A 21,861-nucleotide genomic window follows, 5' to 3' on the forward strand; every position below is an offset into this window, starting at 1 on the left:
CACAGCAGGGGGCGATTCGAACTCAGGCCACCCGAGGCTCCCTACTGTGACAAGCATTGACAAGCTTCACTCTGTGCCTTGACCAGGCTTCATACCTCCAGACAGGGGACCCCTTTGCTGATGGGTTGAGGATACTCTTTGAGGAGCCGCTCTTCGTCCAGGAACTTCCCATCTCTGCCGCTGCTGGCCGGCTGGAACAGCCCGTAGTTGAGGACGTCCTTCAGAGTCTGGGTGAGTGTGCAGAGGACACGCTGCTTGGCCACCCAAACCGTGGCGTCGGGGTTCAAGCGCATACATTTCTGGGTGACAGGAATATAGGCAGCCATTAGAAGACCATCACCAAGTGTTATAATGCCACATTATACATTAATCTCACCCGATTATTACAGATTTTCTTTATCCTCACCGTGCGTTTTCTCTTTCACAGCGGCTATTTTATTTCACCACTCCCTTGTTTCAGACTCCCATTATTGGTTGACTGATTTCATTGCTTGATAAGCCCATAACAAATACTAAATAATAAAATACCAAAACATACTCATAAGTCGATGGAAAATGTTGCATTGAACCAACAAAATGACGACAGACTTTTACAACTTCATCCGAACCCAAAAGGTATTTGTGAAGTGAGTGTCAAACTTTTGACAGCCAGCCATTAGCCGGCTGGCACCCGGACAAGGCGGTCGTACAGACAATAGGAGTCAATCTCGGCAGTAAATTGCTCCTTCATTCACTCGAACCTCTTGCAAACAGACAGACAGTGAATCTTGGGAGCGGAACAATGCTGACGGAGGAAGTGACGGACAGAATCCTGCTACCCGCCTGAAACAAGAAACAAACAATGGAGGATTTGTGGACTGGGAAGAATCGGAAAGGATTACGATGCTTGGCCAGACTCTCGCAGAGGAGTGAGAGTGTTCTGAGCGATAAAGAGCGAGGAGGAGAAGGTCCATGAACTCGTAATCCTCAGGCTTGGCCACGGGCAGCGAGAGAGCAGTGAAGAGGACAGAAAAATGAGAAAGAGGAAGTGAAGTTGATGAAGGTGAGAGGGAAGCACGAGACGTGATGAGAGGACTACTATACTGCTGATAGAAAGGCAATCGTGTTGAAAGAGAGGAGTGAAGGAGTGCGATGAAACTAAGGAGCGCTGGGGGGGAACAAATAACACCAGAAGAAGACGAAGCCAAGACTGAGACATAGTAAGTTGGGTAAAAGGAAGTTAAACGTGCCATGAAAAAGTATTGGCCCCTTTTATTTATTTATCAGGCCTAAATGTTTCTGTTGACCAAACACATTTTAATACAACACGAAAACAGCCCAATGAATAGACAAGTTTCACAGTGACAGACAAATGCCCCCCTTGTTAAGTCACACACAAAACCCAGTGTTATGACAAGTGGTGAGAATTAGAACAGGCCTGCTCAACACTGATCCACAAGTCCACTTGCAAGCAGTCACTATTTGACGCCTTGGGAGTGAGAATAGTTGCGTACAAACAGTAAACTCTTTGGTTGCTGTTTCAGGACTTGAAGGATCTTCTGTCATTGATGGAACGACGAATTGTGTTGTCGCCTGAAGGAGACCATGCTGCCAAGCAACGACCCGAAACATACCACTGAACAGCTCAAATGGAAAATGGAAAAACCACGGCCAGTTATTTGGTTCAAGGGCAAATACCTTTCAACACCGGAGAGGTGTGTATTCTTCTCCCGTAATAAATAAAATGGAGAAACTGCATTTTATTTACTTGGGCTGTCTTTGTGGTGCATTGTAAATGCCGTGACAAATGTGCTTTTTTCCCCTGCACTGTGGATAAGTGCAGCTGGTGAAGAAGAGTAATTTGGACGGCGAAGACGTGATGATGTACTGGTGCGAGCGAAGAGAGAGAAGAGAAAGGAGATTTCAAGAGGAGATAAAATGACCGATAGACACATGTAGGAGGTAGAGAGGAAGCAAACAAGGAAGTAAGTGGGTGTAAGGACCAGACAAGAAACTCTATTGATAGGTGTGAGTTCGAAGGAGCCAGGAGTGACAGTGAGGTGAGAAGTGGAAGACTGAGCAGAGGGAAAGAGCAGCAGAGGTGACCAACAACATCGAGAATGAAGTTGGGATTAGCATTAGGAGGAGTGACAGGTGAGCAGGTTTAGTGACAGGGTAGTAGTACACACTGACTGTGGTTACACGCAGAGAGTAGCCCGACTCAGGCTCGATTCAGCTGCAGAGTCCGATTGTGTCACATTGTCCTGGTTTACATGAAAATGGAGCGATGAGTAGTTCACCGTCGTGACAAGAGGTGGCGCCGTGAGCTCTTTCACATCATCAAACAGGCTTCCTTTGGCTGGTTTTGGGATTAAACTCACACATTTCAGAATGAAATTAAATATTATGGAGATTGTGTTTTCTTTGCGTCAAAAGAATGGTAGGTGTGGAGTATCTGAAGTACAGTAGAGTGGCACTTTTGAACACTAGCTTGCTTTGAACAATAGCATGCTAACGGCTGCTAACATGGAAGTAATGTCGTCTCTTTATTCCAACAAATCACGTCTTTTTATATGAGAACGATCAAAACGTCATGAGAGAAGGAAGTTAAAGATAGATCTCCACATCTGCAGATCAACGTTGTGGCAAGTTACAAAACAGCTGATATCATGTTTGTCATGTGATCAACGCAGATATCGGCTCAGACCAAGGAACACACGTCAGGTTACACACTTCTCAAGAACGTGTAAAAAAAAATAAAGAAAAATATCCTTCCAAATAAACCCCCCAATTATATTGCATATCGAATGTGTATATACACTGAAACACAACAAGGGACAAATTTTCATACCATTGCTTCTGCTGTTTTGATACGTTGATACCATTTATAGTGGTGTGGTTTTGTTAGGAAGCTGTGGCTGTGCCAGCAACGCTTCAGCGTTTCTTTGCTGATATAGAAGCTGAAAAGCTTAGTGCAACACTGCACTGAATTAACATTCTCCTAGATATAGTTACACATTTACTCTGTATTTGAATTCAACAGAACTTGAAGAATTTCATCCTGAGTTATGTAGCTGTGTCACTGACCCTGTAATCTCGTTTAAATTACAGTTTCTTTGCAGTAAAAGGAGAGAAAGGAAGAGCAAGGATTGATAAGAGAAAAGTGAGAATGAACCAGAGGGAACACTTTCAAGTATAAGATGATTGAAAAGAAACACAAAGTCATGATGATAAAAGCGCAACAAGATTTAAAAATGAGCGTTGTGACGTGGAGAACAAGGAGAAGTGAAAAAGAAAAAGTGCGAGTCAGACGTGACAAGTAAGAGACCAGGCAGCGCGAGCGTACCTTTGATGGAGAAGGAAAGGAGATGAGCGTGCGGGAGCAATAGCGCAATGTGATGGTGTAAAAGGTTTTACAGTGCTGGATTGTCAAAAGTGAAAAGTAGCGGAAAGGAGATAGAGAGCTGCAGTGGTGTACATTTGTGTGGTTGGAGATGGAGAAAAATCAATGCAGAGGTGCACCATAGGGGAGCAATGAACCAGGAGAACAGAAGCAGCGTGGACTGTGGTCACCCAGTGTGAGCGGCTGCACTCATCGCCCTACTTTGCTCAAGTGAGCAGGAATCTAACCTGCGACCATCAGACAAGAACAACTGTCCCTGAGGCCCTGAGCGCTTCAAGAGATCCAGCTGTTGTCCCCCAGAGGACTTTGGTGTTAAGGGGGAGGGTGAGGGACGCAACACTGCTGTGCAGTCGCTCTCTGAACTTTCAAAGAATCACGTGTGTGTTTAGGCATCTCTATCCTAGTGAGGCCCAATTTTGGGGAAAGCACCCCCTTGTGGGGCCCTTAGATGTTTGTGGAGACCTTTTCCCAGACCCCACAAGATTAAGCTTCAATTTTAGGGTGAAGACTTCAAAATACCTGGGTCATTATAATTGGGTTTCAGTTTGGTCCAGAGTCCTAGTTCAGGTGAGCCAAGTGTTTTGGATGGTTAGGTTTAAGGTGAGAGGCTGAGGAAAGGGTGATGGCAATGAGAGGTCCTCACAAAAATACCAAACAAACCAACATGTGTGTGTTTTGTGTAGAGCTATCCTCGTTGGGACGAATTCTTGGAAACACACCTACTTGTGAGGACCGTTTGCATTTTGCTGGTCCCCACAAGTCCAAGCCAAGAGGATGAGAACAGCAAAAATAACAGGGTCTGTTCAGTTTAAGTCCTGGTTAACGTTCGCCATTTGTTTTGGATGGTCTGGTCCAGACCTGGGCAAAGTGGAGCCCGGGGGCCATATGTGGCCCTTCGCCTGTGTTTTTGAAGCCCTCAGGTCAGACTAAAACTATACAACTAATAAGTTTAACATTTACTGTCATTTTTTATATTTCTTGTTTCCGGGTTCTGGCAATATATATATATATATATATTTATATATATATATATATATATATATATATATATATATATATATATATATATATATATATATATATATATATATATATATATATATATATATATATATATATATATATATATATATATATATATATAAACATTTAAAAAAATTGCCAGAACCCTTTCCCCAGCCTCACACCCTAAACCAGAGATGGGCAGTTAAATTTCCTCAATTATAAACTGTGACTGTTGTGAGGGGCCATGTTGTGAGCATCAATGACTACGAAACGTGATGGAAAAAAAATCTTAAGTAACAAGCTTATTGCTTGAGCAACAATTACAAAGTGTAATATTTAAAAATATGAATAAAGAGTATCAACTGTTCCAACCAATGCAGTCAACAGTCACATCAGTTCTTCACTGCAGGAAGGCGAGTGACTCTCTGCCTCTCACCGTCTGCTGCAGGTCCGGGATGGCGATGCGGATCACCAGTGAGTTGTGCTGGATGTCGTCCATGCGGCTCTGCAGAGGCTCGGCAGTGGCCTTTATCGTCTCGTAGATGGTTTCCTCCCGAGACGTGTCGGAGGCACCATCTTCAGAGTAGTCGGAGAAGCTCTGGGCCATCTCATCCTCGCTGGACATCGGGCTGTGCGGCAGAGTCATCAGATTCAGCTGCGGAGACAAACCCTTGGTTAGGAGCCGAAGAGTCCCAGCGGACTCATTACACTCTGAAGAAATAGCCGAGCACTTCGTGAAACCTACACACACACACACACACACACACACGCTTGCTCCCTGTCACAGTCAGTGTTTCTCCAACACGCTAGCAGCTGTCACTCGCCACCATATTGCGAACACACTTGGTCCATGTAACATCCACTGAGCCCACCACTCACAGCCTCCGCACCTCAGCACTTCGCCAGGTTCTATGTTGCGCCAGAGCAGACCTGGGCAAAGTGTGGCCCGATGCCTGTATTTCCGTGGCCCTTTTGACGTCAGACTAAAACAGGGGTGGCCAACCAGTCAGAGTCTGAGAGCCACGTTGTTTTACTGTGTTGCTGAAAAGGGCCACATCTGACAAATATATAAGGCTGTAAAGCTCACCTGAACAGCTGGTCACGTGACTTAAGGGTGAAGGCACATCCGTGAGTCACAAGGTTACTGGTTCATTTCCAGCGTATGTCTCTCGTGCATGTATGAGGTTCATTGTGTATGTTTCAAAGTTAAGCGCAAGTCAAAGTCTTTGAACATTTCGCCGGAATAGCGCAATTTTTTTGTCTCATTTCCAGTATAAACAATCCTCTCAACAGCAACTTGACCAAAATCCCAGCCAGTTCTGCGGCTCATTTGGTGAAGTGCCCCATGCGGCTCGGGATTGGACTGGCCAGGACTAAAACTATAACTAATATATTTTCTGCCTTTTATTGTTATTGCTCTTTTAGTCACTACTTCAGCAGTAAACATAGCATGTTCTTGTTTTAAGACTAAAATTCTCTTCTTTTTATTGGCCATTTTTGTGTTTTTCTTGCTCCTCAAAATATATTGAAGGAATATTGAAAATACATCTTGAAATAACTGCCTTTTTATCTTGAACCTCTGTTCCATAATTATGTTGATACATATTCAAATTAAGTGCATAAAAATGAATTATTTCAATAGGTTTCATGGCGCATTTACAATTCTTAATATCCTTAATTACATTTCATCTTCTTCGGTTCATTTTGTCCTTGTTATTTAAGGATATATTTGGGATATTTTTCCATCATGTTTTGTAGTCATCTCCCCTCACAACAGTCACAGTTTCTAATGAGGCCCTTTAGGAAATTCAATTGCCCACCTCTGGTCTACAGTCACTTTTTATTATTTATTCATTTTTTATTTCTGTTTATTTAACCGTTTGTCTGTCTGAATGTATGAACAGCAGATTCAACACAGACTCTGGGGACTCATTAGCAAACACAGTCATCCTGCTCCATGTTTTAAAACTCAGAATTGACTCATACTAATCTCCTGATTTTGAGCAAGGTTTATGACTCCTATCACAACAGCTGACAGCTGCGGTGTACGACCAGGAACCTGCACAAGTCTCAGACTTTGTACCATCAGCAGTCTTTCAATCTGCGTCGCATTAGACACACACAAATAAGCTTACATTGTGTTTGATGAATTACATGCTACCGCCCTTCAAAGAGAGCAAGGATTTTATTTTATTTATTTACAGGCAAGACAAATTCAGGCAGAAGGAGTAAGCTTCATATTTCAACAAGAAAACTATTCCCAGATGGTCATAGAAATTGTCCCATCGCCATCACACTCATCGATGCTTGGCACAGTTCCCTCCCCGCAAAAAAACAAAATTAACAAAATTATTATTAAATAATCTCCCACAATCGCAGTTTAATGTTATAAGAATATTTGTCACAAGAAGCCTCACTTTTCAATTTGAATGAATTTGGTATCAAATGATGGACCCATGCATGCATTTTGGATCAGTTTGACAATAGCACAATAAATCACGATGGTGTCTATATTCAAGTTTTTATATCACCTTAAGCTCAGTTAACGTCTTGAAAATATTTGTGTAAGAATTTCAATTTTATAAGAATTTCAAGTCCATTCAGAATAGTGGAAACCCTGGCCATTGTGTAGCGAAAAACATCCCTGAACAAAAACAAACAGATGCTTTGGTTTGCTTTTGTTCAGGGATTCCTCCATGTTTGTTGTTGTTGTTATCATCCTAGTTGCCACGTGTCTTGTGCATCTGTGTGACCAGTAGCTTCAAATTGATGTGGTTGCCATGACAATATGACTAATTTACATTATTCTGCTTCATTATTTTTAAGTTTGTGGGAGTTTACAGATAGTTTTTTAACAGTCATTATCCCACTTTGTTTCGGAAAAGTTACTTATTTGCGTGTTTGCGCTTTCCAGCACATTTATTTGGTGCTGGATTTATGACGTTATAAATAAAATAAATGACTTTATAAAGCAATAACAAGAACCCAATGGCCAATGAGTGTAAATAAACAAAGGTTTAAAGTGAAACATCATGTTAGCCTTTAGCCACGTTAGCTCTGTTGTGTCACAGGTCAGACAAGAAACACTCCCAACATGCTGCAGACAAGTTGCGCTTCAGATTGGCTTGTTCGCTGCATGCGTGCGTGAGGGATGGTGTGCACATCTTGGATTAGATTTCTATTTATAACAAAGCAACTTTTCTGCATCCTGTAAACCACGAAATTCCTGATTAATTACATACATTTAACATGCTAGTACGGAGAAGGCGCATGCCTCCCCATGGCATTACTGTATGAACATCCCATCCGGAAACATGCTAGCATGAAAGAGCTGGGTCTTAACCACTGACATGCCCTGATCATTTCACCAAAATACAAAGCATACAAGACTCCATTGAAACAACGCCAGCAAAGACATAACTATTGTGTACAGATCAGTGGCTTCTATGAATGAATGTATCAGTCTTAATCGTCATTACGGAATGTTCAAGAGTAAAACAAGCTCTCTATCATAAAACGGTATTGCAGGGTTGACAAAGACAGTGCCACTAGATGGCGCTCTTGGTTAAGAAGTGATGCAATGTTTCATTGAATGAGTAGTTTAAGTCCAAACATTTTACAGCAGACAGCGCCATCTGGTGGCCTCTGAAAATCAGGACACTGTTTCATGAAGCCTCATCAACCCATCACGACTCAGCAGCTCATAGCAATCATAATAGATCTGCTCCACAGGAACAAAAGCCGTCTCACACAAGGAAAATGTAAAAAAACACACTTTTCACATTCAGGGATTAAGGTTTAGACTCCGCCCACACACACTAACCTCTGTGAATCAAGTCACCTTGGCAACAAAGAAACCTAATTAGAGGCGTAAACAACAAACAACAAAGCGAGATAATAATTATCACCATCTGCGCACAGGAAATGAACTTCTGTGATGCTTTTCTCATTGCTGCGTATTTCCACCATATAAAATGCACATAAAAGTGGAATATACAGGTCAGCGTCTGTGCTGTGTGTGGAAGAACACGTTCAGGTCACTGTACATTAAAGATGACCTGGCTGCATTTTCAACATTTAAACAGTGCTGTTGGAGGATTTCACTGCTCAAATATCAGGAAGGGTTTCTTATGATTTCCAATTTCCAAGCATATATGGCGAGGGATTTGTGTCTTTGTGCAAATAGCAAAGCTGAGTCTTCAGTCCTGTACTGAACTTCACCACGTTCATGGATGTCTCTCCTCTCCATGAGACTAAACCACTTGGCTTCTCTCTCTCCAGGGTTGCCAGATCTCGCAAGACAAATAAGCAACCAGGCCTTTCAAAACCAGCCCAAAACAAGCGACTTGTCCGACTGAGCCCCGATAGTTTCTGCGGTGAGAAAAACAAATAAATCGCCTGCACGTTTTTACAATCTGCTTGGAAGGACTCAGGCTGTGTTGCTAAACCCTAGTCGCGCACACGTTTCTTCTCACTTCCTAGACAGAAAAGGACTGCCTTGCTCAGCCTCAGCTCTGATTGGACAGTACTCCTTACCATCACGACCAGAGTCAATGAGAAGCAGGACGTGGGTGGGTGAGAGGACCTGTCTTCTCTCAATGTGTGTGTATTTCGGGGGATGAGGGGTGACAGCGGAACATTCCGGACAACCTATACGACTTTTAAATGACATATCAAAGGTATCTGGACAACTTGAGCTGGGCACACGCCCAAATACGCAAGTGCACTTTAGAAACAAGCCCCCAAAAAAATGACGTTTGCCATCCTTGGTTGGGAAGGAGCAAAATCCCTTGCTGTGAGGTGATAGACGAGAACAATGCATAACATCCATGGAAGCAGCGATTCAATTTGATGGATGACGGCTGTGCACGTGAGCGACGGATCAGCGTCAAAACAGCCTTTCAGACATTCTATTGATCCTACTTCAACTCACTATAAATAGGTATTTATTGATGGAAGAGGGTCAAAGAGAGTAGATGGATTGGCGCCCACAGGCAGATAGTACCTGCTTCAATAGCCAGTCGTTGTCCGTCCATCAGTAAAGCAAGTGATGGAGGGACGCAGACTGCCTCATGGTGAGCAACAAGATCAAAACAAACTTCTTCATTCTTTGATTCATCCACTTCTGTGGTCCAAAAGCGTTCATCCTTAAATGTCCTGCCAAGATTGGTGCGGCTCTAAGGGTGGTCTGGTCAACCATGGTCTTGACCACTTCCATTGGCTCTTTCCAAGATCCAAAAAGGGAAGGAAAACACCGGGGTCTGTCACCTTTCATTTTCTGCACTCTCATTAGCATAAAGGCTTCAATATTCATCCACCAACTTTTGATGGTACAAAATGGCTGACACTTGTGGCCACCTCAACGTCTTTGCACGACGACATGAGATCACGTTGAGGACATAAACACACGAGCCCTTCTCTGAGCTGTGCTGAGAAACGCCTGCGAGGATGAACTGTGCTGCCAACGCATCCAGTCAAACTTCTTCATCTGAGTCCATGGATCACTACTTTTTAAAGCATTGTGGGGAGAAATGTGTTAAACCATCGTGGTAAATAAATGTAGTAGCTACTTTGACTTCCACAAGTCCAATCACACGGTACCGGTCAGTCTCCTCCACCTTCACCCATATTTGATCGTCCATCCTGGTCACACCTTTCATTTTCAGGTCCTCCTTTATCACATCCAGGAACCCCAATGGTTGTCTTCTTCTTTGTTCCCCTGAGTCAGGCCTCCCTAACCTGGTCTCCCTGCAGCTTCACCAGCCTTCCTGCCTCCCTTACCTTTACACACACTCGTGTACTTTTACCTCTCCAACTGCTCCTCCAACTCATCTCACTCAGGGGCTGACACAGCAAACCACCCTCCTTCAAATAAGTCTCATCCTCACTCTAACTGCAGATCGCAACATCATGAGCAAACATCATAGTCCATAGAGACTTCCCACCCTCATTTGTCAGTCTGTTTATAGCAGGGGCCGAGCTGCTCCCTGATCTGCTGATCTACAACACGCCTCACTCACCACTGGCTCACTGTCCTCATACATGTCCTGCGCAACCCTCACAAACCTCTCTGAGCCCCAATTTTGGAGTCCAGAAGCGGAGCAGAGGCTGATATTCATAAAGAATGAATTGTTTTCGATTGTCCAAGGCTGGTGCTGGTGAAAGGCCGGTGGAGTCAGTTCAATTCCGCTACAGGTCTATATTTGCACTGCAGCAGAGAGACTAATTCAGGCAGGATATCAGCCAGTCAGAAACAATGTGAACCTGAGAAATTGTCATTATAAAACATTAAATGTTGAGGTTATACACATATTAGCGGTGCAAACATGACGTAATAGCCAGCGAACGTCCGAAGCGGAGCGCTTCATTCGTAACAACATGGATGAGGAGTTGTTCATTTTGGACTTTGAGCGTTGGTCCACTCTTCATGACACTCATAACAAACTCTATAAAGACTTTGCACCTTTCTTCTATCTGCAAAGTACTGCAGTGTTGCCGATTCTCGCGTGACTGCGAATTCTCCACACACCACCGCTCTGCTTCCCCAATCCTAGTGGAAATAACAAACAACCCCTGCGGTTCCGCATCAACTCCACATTCGTACCATCACAGCACCTGGTAGAAATTCATGGTAACACGCCTCACTTTCTTATACGATACCACACTTCCTTCTTAGGAACTGTTTCTCAAAGATCTTGTGTCATATCCATAGGGTTTCGATTATTCATCGTCCATCACTTCAGTTTGCGACGTCCGCGACTAAATTAACGTCAGCAAAGTTCAAATTTCCCGAAGGTCCTCCAATGCATCACAACCCTGACTGACCCCCAACCTCCTGACCCCTTCAACATCACCACTGAAGAGCAGCCTTGGCACCTCAGACCCAAGTTTAAAGGATTTTCTCGCGCATTGGCAGGAAAGGATACCCTAGACTTGATTCAATAATGTTGCCTGCGGTGGCAGCAGTCCCTTCACTGCAATTCACTCATCACATCGAGAGTCAAAGCGAAACCCGTCTCTGCAGTGGCTGCAGCACATCTGAATGAACCACGGCCCCATTAGTCATTAGCTGTGCTCCCAGAGGGATCAATCATAGCGCATACATTTTTGCTCACAGGTATTAAAGCGTCTCTGGAGCAACTGAGAATTGGACCAGTATCGACTGCAGCCACGGCGAGCTGATGATTTAAGGAGATGATCAATAACCAGGCCGCAAGGCTGGAACACTTATAGCCTTATAGTTTGGACTTGTATGGCGATCGTAAAAATGCAATTGAAGGAGCAATAACATTCATTTATAGGGCATTACAGTCGTAACACAGAAGATTCAGTCGCCAGCTGCTCAGAGACCAAAACGCACTGAGCAGCACAATAACGCTCGCTGGCTCCATTCATTCCTGCAGAGAAACAGGAAGATGAAATGTAACAGAGAGACGTGTTCTCTGCACCTCAGCAATCGCCTCAATAAAAATCAGCAGCTGTCAATCAAAGACGGTTCAATAAATTGGCATTTCAACGTTCATCAGCAGAAGGTTCAATATCCAGCAGATAAAAAAAAGATTTCTTTCCAGGAAGGAAGGAAGAGATTTGATTTCCAGGTTATTTTGCGTGAGAGTGAGGTGGATGCAAATTGACACCTGGTCAGAGCAGCAAAACTCTGACCCATAACTTGATATGCTCTCAGTTGTACAACTGTCTCCAATTGTAATAATCTTGAGTATTATTGTGCTACTGTAAATTGGTGATGTTATTCAGGGTTTCCACCAGGGGAATAAAAATAGAGCAAATCAAGACGTGATAGGATAAAGAAATATTGAAGCAACAGGAACATTTGCTGAATTGGAGACAATAAAAACACTAGTTTTTCAACATCAACAGTAAATCTGTCTCTAAACTGCAGCCATTCTGTCTCATCTACTAACATGAGTCCATCATTATGATGTTTCTGTCGGGATTTGAAAACATCATCATGTTCATGGTCTCCTCCATGATGCGTTATATGCCATCTGTTTCGATGTTTCCACTTCATTTACATACATTTCATCACTTGAGAGTTGTTCTTTACAGGCTGTTCTTGCCTTCGTGTGCAGTGAATTGGTCAAACACTACTGCCACCTGCCTCCCCATAGCTCATTGTAATCAAATACATTTCAAATGCAAACAAACTTGAGCAAAATGTAGTACATTGTTTAAAAAAAAACAAATTGGCAGAGGTCGTGCTCTTTCTAGTTTATTAGTTCTATGTCTCAACAGAGGTCGACCGATATATCGGCCATTTTGTGGCCATTTTTCACGTATCGGTCCACATCGCTATCAGCCTCCACCATATTGGTGTCTGCCGATATGTCTCTAATTGTGGTCTATGTTATGAATATATACTGCCGCTCATTCGTGCCTTTGGCAAAGTGCAAGTTAAGTCTACTGCCTTTTATTTAAAATCATCAGGGATAGATTAATTCCTACTTTTCTCCCTGAAATGTAGTGACTGCATTACATGTAGGGGTTATGGAACCGTTTTCGTAAGTTAGTCAGTCAACATTTTTCTGTTCAATAAAACCATCCTGTATAGCGCAACTATTTTTTCTCATGGAAGGTTTTGCAAGCAAATAAATACCTCTGTAATGCAATTGTCTTAATACCAAAGCTGTATCTGAAATATCGGCCAAGAATATCGGCCTAATATCGGTTATTGACTTTCCTACACCACCAGATATCGATTGCAGTAAACCTGCCTCACTTGTAATGAAGACCACTCCATGTACAGTGCTCTGTATGAGAGAGAAATGCTGGCAGTCTGATATAAATCGAGGCAACCGGACTGGCGATAGCCAAAGATGTTTCACATTCTGTCCACAAGGCTACATCAGTTCTAGTGAGGGCTGGTGTTAAGGCGTGGGCGCACCCTGACCAGGTCACCAGCCTATCACAGGGCACACGGACACAAACAACCATTCACACAAACTCACTCATCATGGGGGAATCCAGTCGTTTTTTGTTTTGTTTTTTTGATTAGAGCTTACAGAGGTACTTTAGCTACACTGCACCACAAGATGCAATTAAATTAAATTTATGTTTACTTTTCTGCCTTAAATAAAAACTAGGTTGCCAAGCAACAGTGGGCAGGGAATGGCGAACAATAAAGTTCGTCCTGCTTCCTGTAGAGTCGTCCGGATCATTCCGACACTGAGCTTTGTTTGAGGGTTGCCGGGAGACACAATGCAGAATTGAAGAGTTGAGCCGTTTACAGGACGTAAACACAGTTTTACTGGAAAGGATTTTTTTGTGTGTGTGGCACAACAGGCCGGATCAGGTCAGACGTTTTTTGGTTTCCTCTGCTTGTGAGCCATCACTGTCTCCACAACGTTTCATAATGAAATCTGCTCTTCCTGATAAGTCAATCTCCCCGGGGACAAATGACTCATCTAAACCCGTCTCCTCCACTTCCAACCGCATTTTTAATAATAAAGTCTCATTAGTGGAGCACATGAAGACATCTGCGCGGGAAGATGATCCCTAAATTCTATTAAGATCTTTTAATTAATGAATGTTATCCCCTCGTATTAACGTTTCCAGCGCTCCCGCGAAACACAACTGTTTTCAAATACAATGCCCAATTACTTCAATAATCTTCATCTTCAAAGGCCATCAAACAAACGTCAGCTCAAAAACACACTTTCCTTCCAGCGGTTCCAGTTTTACGTGCCACTGACACTGATTCTGAAAGGTACTTCAGTGTAAATACAAAAAATATAAATAAAACAAAAATCATTAGCCATGGAGCGGAAATGATCCGCAATGTATCTATGAATATTCATTTCTTCTTGTTGTTTTGAGTTTTGTTTTCTTTTATATCCACCCCGAGTTTTGCCCAGTGCTCATTTACAACTCATGTTTTTTTAATGACCAATTTCATGTGAGACCCAACATAGCTGACAGTGGTGAAGAGCGTTTAAGGTCATTTCCCCAAATAATATCTGTTTCATTCTTTTATTTATTCATGGAATTTTAAGCAAGTCATGTAGCGAATGTCGTAAAGTCTTACGGAGTCTTCTCAACCAAACACGGGTCAAATGAGTCAAAGTTGCTGCAGGTCTAAGGAGGGCTGTTTTTATTTGGACGGGAGGTAAACAACCTGCTTCATGAGTTTGTTTCTTCTTTGTTGGGACTCACTGATCACACCAAGCGTACAGAAGCAAACTGAACTGCCGTCATATATCGACTATGGACGGACTGTGAGTCCCACAGCTTACTTCAAGCAAAACAGAGACAAACATCAGCCCTTCCAAAAGAGAAACACGTCTCACACTTCAGTCCTGGTTGTTGCCAGTGCTGGCGGTCTTGCACCCGAAATGACATCAAGCCATCGGACGGTGGTCTTGCCTCGTTTCTAATGTTGCGCAGCAGTCCCCCGGAGAGGCACACTTAGCTGTTAGCTTAGCTGTTAGCTAACATGCCGTCATATTAAGCCTTCATATATATATTTTGTTTGAAAGAATGAATGTTTAAACATGTGAAAGTTTAGAAAACAGATACACAGCTGATGCAACTGCTTATCTTGCATACACATATATAAAAGAAGATGTACAAATGTTTAGACATTTATCTAGCATCAAGGGACAGAATCATTATAAAATGTGTTTTTTTTATTTTTTATTTTTATTTTTAATTTATCAGGGTCAGCTGAGAAAAACAGTTGCCCAGGAGACTCCTACATCTGAAAGTGTTACTGTGGCAACAGCTACTGAGTCCATCCCTGTTAACGTTTGTTATTTGACTCCGATGTTTGTTTTTATAAAAGTTTTTTTTTGTACAAATAGATGTTTACAGCTTGTTTTTTACACACTTGTTGACGTGTTTCAAAATCCTAGCTAAAGGCCTCAGTGTGGCAGTTAATAATGTTTGTGTCATGATCAAAGTTTCACAGACGAACTTCAACAAACAGCCCAGTGAGCTCCTGTCTCTCCTGTTGACCAACAATGCACTGCAGTTTTCCCACCCTGTGGCATCACCTTTTCGAGCCCCGTTGATATGAAGGTACAGCCATGTGGACGACATCTTGGCTTTTTTAAACACGAAGGTGACCATAGTTGTTTTACATGCGTCGGTCTCAACATTAGAATCAGCACTTGATCAGTGGACCCTGAGGTTAAACTGATACAGAGCTGAAAAAAGGACATCATGGCAGTTATTTAGACTGATGGATGCGATAGCTACAAAATATTTATGCAGCTGCAAGCATGTTGTCATTTGCACGTCAAGTATCACGCTTACCTTTTATTTGTTGCAGTTAATACTGTAGTAAATGCCCACAAACATTCAATACAGTAGCACCAAAAAGCAGTTTCGAAAGGTCACACCTGCTTGACCTTACACTTGTTGTTTGTCTTCTGCACTTCCCATCAGGGGTTGCCAGAGCAGGTCAGTCTCCTCCACCTTAATCCATCGTGACCACCATCCCTACTCACACCTCTGCACTCCACGTCCTCCTCTATCACATCCCTGAACCTGAACCTGTTTTCCTGACTTCCACTGCTGGCAGTCTTTGCCCGACACGTTCCAGTGTCGCTCCTTTCTGCGTGTCCAAACCATCTGAGTGTGACCTCTCAGACCTTGTCTCCAAACGATGAGACAAGGTCTGACGATCTGATGCACTCCAGTCGTCTCAAATCTTGTTCTTCCTAGTCATTGTACATTGTAAATGTCAAGTTATACCATACTGTTGTATGACATGGCTTCTTCATTGTTACATTGAATACAGTTCTGTCAATGTTTCTTCTTGCATTATACAGGGATTGAAAAGAAGCACAGTGAAGGACAGTCCTTGTTGTCCAGTTTTGCGGAACAGTGTCTGCTGTGCGTAAAACTGTGTCTGTGTTAGGTCCTTTTTGTTGTTATTGTTGTTATTACTGCGAACCTTCAGTTAGCTTGACGTCTTCTCCAGAGTAATCCTGCAGTTTCTGCATGGTCTTGAAAACCCTCACGTTCTTTCAGTTTTTCATAGGAACATTCAGCATCTTCAACTTCATCTCCACCTAACCAGATACGTTGCGTATTAAATATTTTTTAACAAAGTCTCGGAGTAGATTCCCCCATGGTATTAGACATCCTCATGAAGAAAGGAGAAATCTCCTTCTGTTCTTCTCTTTTCAAAGCAAGGAGAAACAAATCAGCCGACAGGTTGACGAAATCAAAAAATAATAAATTAAACCTGCTTCAGCTCATTAGTGCCACACACAAACGGACCAAGGAATTTGTTTTCTGGCAAGTGGGACAGAGAGAGGGGGCTTGTTTCATCTACCCCCCGCTGCATTCATCAACACAGTTTGTGTTGAAGGATTTGAGCAAATGTTCGCCTGTCTTCCTCCTCAATTCATTAATGAGTTATTTTTAGCATTAACATGATACTTACGGAGCCAATTCTTCGACCACCTGTAAATAGTGTAATAGTGCATAATAACAATGTCATAATACTGTACTGTTGAGCCTATTAGATCCCCTGATGTGGAGATGACTTTTTTGCCTCTAAGCACCATGGTACTTTGTTTTTTAAAATGTTGACCAACTAGCCACATTTAGGGAGACAGCATGCACCATCTTGTCGCGATACAACACAAGGAAGAAATGCTCGCACATACAAACACAGTGGACTTGTGCCAACTCTTGAGTGAAAATATTCTCCTCAGATCTTGAGAGCGAATACCGTGTACATCTAATGAGCACTATCAAGGTTTTACAGAAAATTGCATTTGTATACATTGTGCAGCTATATAAGGAGCAACTGAAGACAAGTTGCAGTACATCTCAAGCCCACAAGTCAGTAAAAAAAAAAAAGCAATTCTTATTGTACAGCTTTCATTATCAAGATAAGTGTCACCTCCGACAAAATACTTGATGTGTACTCATGTAAGGCATTCACGAATTACCATATACAGTGGTACCTCTGTTTTCGCACGTCCCGGACTTCGAACAAATTAGAGTTCGAACAGAAATTTCGAGTTTTTTTTGCTTCTGATTTCGAACGAAAATCCAGAACTCGAACGCCCCGAAAAAAAGCCTGAAAAAAACGGACCGATCAGCTGACCCACGACGTGCTTTGTTATTGTATATCGCGCAGCCTCTGTATTCAGACGTGTCCCGTTAGCTACATTTACTGACTGTTTTTTCTTCATATTGAGGTGTAAAACCTTTCCTGTCTCTGCACTGGACCGTGGTAGAGTGTCACAGGGGAGGTGCTGGAGCCACACTCCAGGGTTTGATGTCCTGTTGTGGGCTGGAGCTGGGACAGGGATGATGCGAGTCTGGGACAGAGCTAAGTTACTTGGTTTATGACTTTGTCACAGCCAAACTGCACAGAAGCGCACATTCAAAGCTGGACACGCACCGGGCACCTCTTCACTTCTGGAGAGATGTCACTCACTCGGTAAGGCTTAAAACGCATTATTTCTTTTTCCATTCATTGTACTGAGAAAAATCAAGTCAGATTTCGAACAAATTGCTTCTCGAACGGCCGTCTGGAGCGGATTGTGGTCGAGAACTGAGGTACCACTGTAATTACTTTTTTGGTAATGAATAAATAAATGAATCACAAGTTAGAATAGGAATATGTATTTGGCTTTATTCACACCAATATTTTTTCTACATTCATAAATAATTGAAGATGCAATATGATTTTCTTTCTATGTTTAATAAAACTGCTTTAAAGTGAGATGAAGACTGAGGTCTAACAAACATCATCAAGTTTAAAATTAAACCAAATAAATTATTGAGGAAGGAATCCATGTTATTGATTGAAGTACTTACTCATCCAGTTTATATGAATACACATCTGGTATCACACGTGGCTGGTGAGTATGAATGAGAGTGTGAATCAGAAATAATGGTGAAAATTCATATACAATACATACATTCAATACATTAGTATGGAACTATATAATGTATATAGTTATATAATGTATCTCCCCCTGGAACTGCAACCTTATCGTGGTGGGGGAGTTTGTGTACCTTGAATGATCCTAGGAGCTATGTTGTCGGGGGCGTTATGCTCCTGGTAGGGTCTCCCATGGCAAACAGGTCCTAGGTGACGGGTCAGACTAAGAGCAGTTCAGAAGCCCCGATGACAAAACCAAAAACATCGAGGACCGTGACGTCGCCCGGCATGGCGCAGCCGGGGCCCCACCCTGGAGCCAGGCCTGGGGTTGGGGCTCGAAGGCGAGCGCCTGGTGGCCGGGCCTCTGCCCATGGGGCCCGGCCGGGCCAAGCCCGAACGAATGACATGGGCCGTCCCTCCTGCGGGCCCACCACCCACAGAGGGAGTCATAGGGGTCGGGTGCAAAGAGAACTAGGTAGCAGTCGAGGCCGGGGGGCCCGACGACCTGGTTCGTGTGGACATTCTCTGGCTCTTGGGACATGGAATGTCACTTCGCTGGGGGGGAAAGAGCCTGAGCTTGTGCAGGAGGTTGAGAGGTACCGGCTAGATATAGTCGGGCTCTCCTCCACGCACAGCCTGGGCTCTGGAACCCAACTCCTTGAGAAAGGCTGGACCCTCTACTTTTCTGGAGTTGTCCGCGGGGAGAGGCGGCGGGCTGGCGTAGGCTTGCTCATAGCCCCGCAGCTCTGCAGCTTCGTGTTGGGGTTTACCCCGGTGAACGAGAGGGTCGCGTCCCTACGCCTACGGGTTGGGGACAGGTGTCTCACAGCGGTTGCGGCTTACGGGCCGAACAGCAGTGTAGACTACCCGGCTTTCTTGGAGTCACTGGGAGGGGTACTCGACAGTGCCCCAACCGGGGACTCCATTGTTCTACTGGGAGACTTCAACGCCCACGTGGGCAATGACAGCAAGACTTGGAGGGGCGTGATTGGGAAGAACGGCCTACCCGATCTGAACCTGAGCGGTGTTCTATTACTGGACTTCTGTGCCACCCACAGTTTGTCCATAACGAACACCATGTTTGAGCACAAGGGTGTCCATAAGTGCTCATGGCACCAGGACACCCTTGGCCGGAGGTCTATGATAGACTTTGTGATCGTGTCATCTGACCTTCGGCCACGTGTCTCGGACACTCGGGTGAAGAGAGGGGCAGAGCTGTCAACCGATCACCACCTGGTGGTGAGTGCGATCCGCTGGCAGGGGAGGAAGCCGGTCAGACCGGGCAGGCCCAAACGTATTGTGAGGGTCTGCTGGGAACGCCTGGCGGAACCCACTGTCAGTGGGGTCTTTAACTCCCACCTTCGGGAGAGTTTCTCCCAGATCCCGAGGGAGGTAGGTGACATGGAGTCTGAGTGGTCCATGTTCTCCTCCTCCATTGTCAGTGCGGCTGCACGCAGTTGTGGTCGCAAGGTCTCCGGTGCCTGTCGTGGCGGCAATCCCCGAACCCGGTGGTGGACACCGAAAGTAAGGGATGCCGTCAGGCTGAAGAAGGAGTCCTATCGGGTCTTGATGGCCTGTGGGACTCCTGAGGCAGCTGACGTGTACCGGCAGGCCAGGCGTGCCACTTCCCGTGCAGTCTTGGAGGCAAAAACTCGGGTCTGGGAGGAGTTCGGAGAGGCCATGGAGGAGGACTATTGGTCGGCCTCGAAGAAATTCTGGCAAACCGTCCGTCGCCTCAGAAGGGGGAAGCAGTGCCTCACCAGTGCTGTTTACAGCGAGGGTGGGAGGCTGCTGACCTCGACTGGTGATGTTGTCGGGCGGTGGAAAGAATACTTCGAGGGTCTCCTCAATCCCGTCGTCACGTCTTCCACTCAGGAAGCGGGGACTGAGGACTCGGATGGCTCTCTCATCACCCGGGCCGAAGTCACCGAGGTTGTTCGTAAGCTCCTCGGTGGTAGGGCCCCGGGAGTGGATGAGATCCGTCCTGAGTATCTGAAATCCCTGGATGTTGTAGGGCTGTCGTGGCTGACACGTCTCTGCAACATCGCGTGGCAGTCGAGGACAGTGCCTCTGGATTGGCAGACCGGGGTGGTGGTCCCCCTGTTTAAGAAGGGGGACCGGTTGTGTTCCAACTATAGGGGGGATCACACTCCTCAGCCTCCCTGGAAAGGTCTATTCCAGGGTACTAGAGAGGAGACTTCGGCCAATAGTCGAACCTCAGATCCAGGAGGAACAGTGTGGTTTTCGTCCCGGTCGTGGAATACTGGACCAGCTCTATACCCTCCACCGGGTGCTCGAGGGTTCATGGGAGTTCGCCCAACCAGTCCACATGTGCTTTGTGGATTTGGAGAAGGCGTTCGACCGTGTCCCTCGCGAGGTCCTGTGGGGGGTGCTCCGGGAATATGGGGTGCGGGACCCTCTGCTAGGGGCTGTCCGCTCCTTGTATGACCGGAGCAGGAGCATGGTTCGCATTGCCGGCAGGAAATCAGACCTGTTCCCGGTGCATGTTGGTCTCCGCCAGGGCTGCCCTCTGTCACCGGTTCTATTCATCACTTTTATGGACAGAATTTCTAGGCGTAGCCAGGGGTCGGAGGGGATCCGGTTCGGGAACCACAGAATTTCATCTCTGCTATTTGCGGACGATGTTGTTCTGCTGGCCTCATCGGACCGGGACCTTCAGCATGCGCTGGGTCGGTTTGCAGCCGAGTGTGAAGCGGCCGGGATGAGGATCAGTACCTCCAAGTCTGAGGCCATGGTTCTCGACCGGAACACGGTGGTTTGCTCTCTCCAGGTTGGTGGAGAGTTCTTGCCTCAAGTGGCGGAGTTTAAGTATCTCGGGGTCTTGCTCTCGAGTGAGGGAAAAAGGGAGCGTGAGATTGATAGACGGGTTGGTGCAGCGGCAGCAGTGATGCGGTCGCTGTATCGGACCGTCGTGGTGAAGAGAGAGCTGAGTCACAAGACGAAGCTCTCGATTTACCGATCGATCTACGTTCCCACCCTCACCTATGGTCACGAGCTTTGGGTAGTGACCGAAAGGATGAGATCGCGGATACAAGCGGCTGAGATGAGTTTCCTCCGCAGGGTGGCTGGGCGCACCCTTAGAGATAGGGTGAGGAGTTCGGTCATCCGGGAGGAGCTCGGGGTGGAGCCGCTGCTCCTCCACATCGAGAGGAACCAGCTGAGGTGGCTCGGGCATCTGATCCGGATGCCCCCTGGACGCCTCCCTGGGGAGGTGTTCCGGGCATGTCCTACCGGGAGGAGACCCCGGGGAAGACCCAGGACTCGCTGGAGAGATTATGTCTCCGGTCTGGCCTGGGAACGCCTCGGGATCCCCCGGGAGGAGCTGGAGGAGGTTTGTGCGGACCGGGAAGTTTGGGCTTCCTTGCTCCCAATGCTGCCACCCAACCCCGGATAAGCGGCAGAAGAAGGTGAAGGTGAAAGGTATATAATGTATGTCAGTTAAGCAAAAGAAAATCAGAATCAGAAAAGCTTTAGTGTCAATGCCATGATAAAGAGCTATGAAATATACCAGAGTTTGAGGTCATCGAACTTCAGCTCTCCTGACTAGCAGGGGTTTCTCCTCGACGTGAACAGACAGTGTGTTCAC

At 45.1% G+C, this 21,861-nt stretch overlaps 1 protein-coding gene across 5 annotated transcripts in view; it reads right to left on the reverse strand.

The window, feature by feature from the left end:
• Positions 1–21,861, reverse strand: part of LOC128752236 (SH3 and multiple ankyrin repeat domains protein 2-like) — a 145,977-nt gene that overhangs the window by 100,940 nt on the left and 23,176 nt on the right. For all 5 annotated transcript variants that reach the window (XM_053853225.1, XM_053853227.1, XM_053853226.1 and 2 more), the window contains exons 2-3: positions 4,824–5,042; positions 96–299 (exon numbers count right to left, since the gene is read on the reverse strand). In XM_053853225.1, coding sequence (XP_053709200.1) covers positions 96–299; positions 4,824–5,033 — 414 coding nt within the window. In that variant the 5' untranslated portion in view covers positions 5,034–5,042. The remainder of the gene's footprint in view (positions 1–95; positions 300–4,823; positions 5,043–21,861) is intronic.

Source organism: Synchiropus splendidus, chromosome 1, assembly GCF_027744825.2.
Source record: "Synchiropus splendidus isolate RoL2022-P1 chromosome 1, RoL_Sspl_1.0, whole genome shotgun sequence".
NCBI classification, from domain to species: Eukaryota; Metazoa; Chordata; class Actinopteri; order Syngnathiformes; family Callionymidae; genus Synchiropus; species Synchiropus splendidus.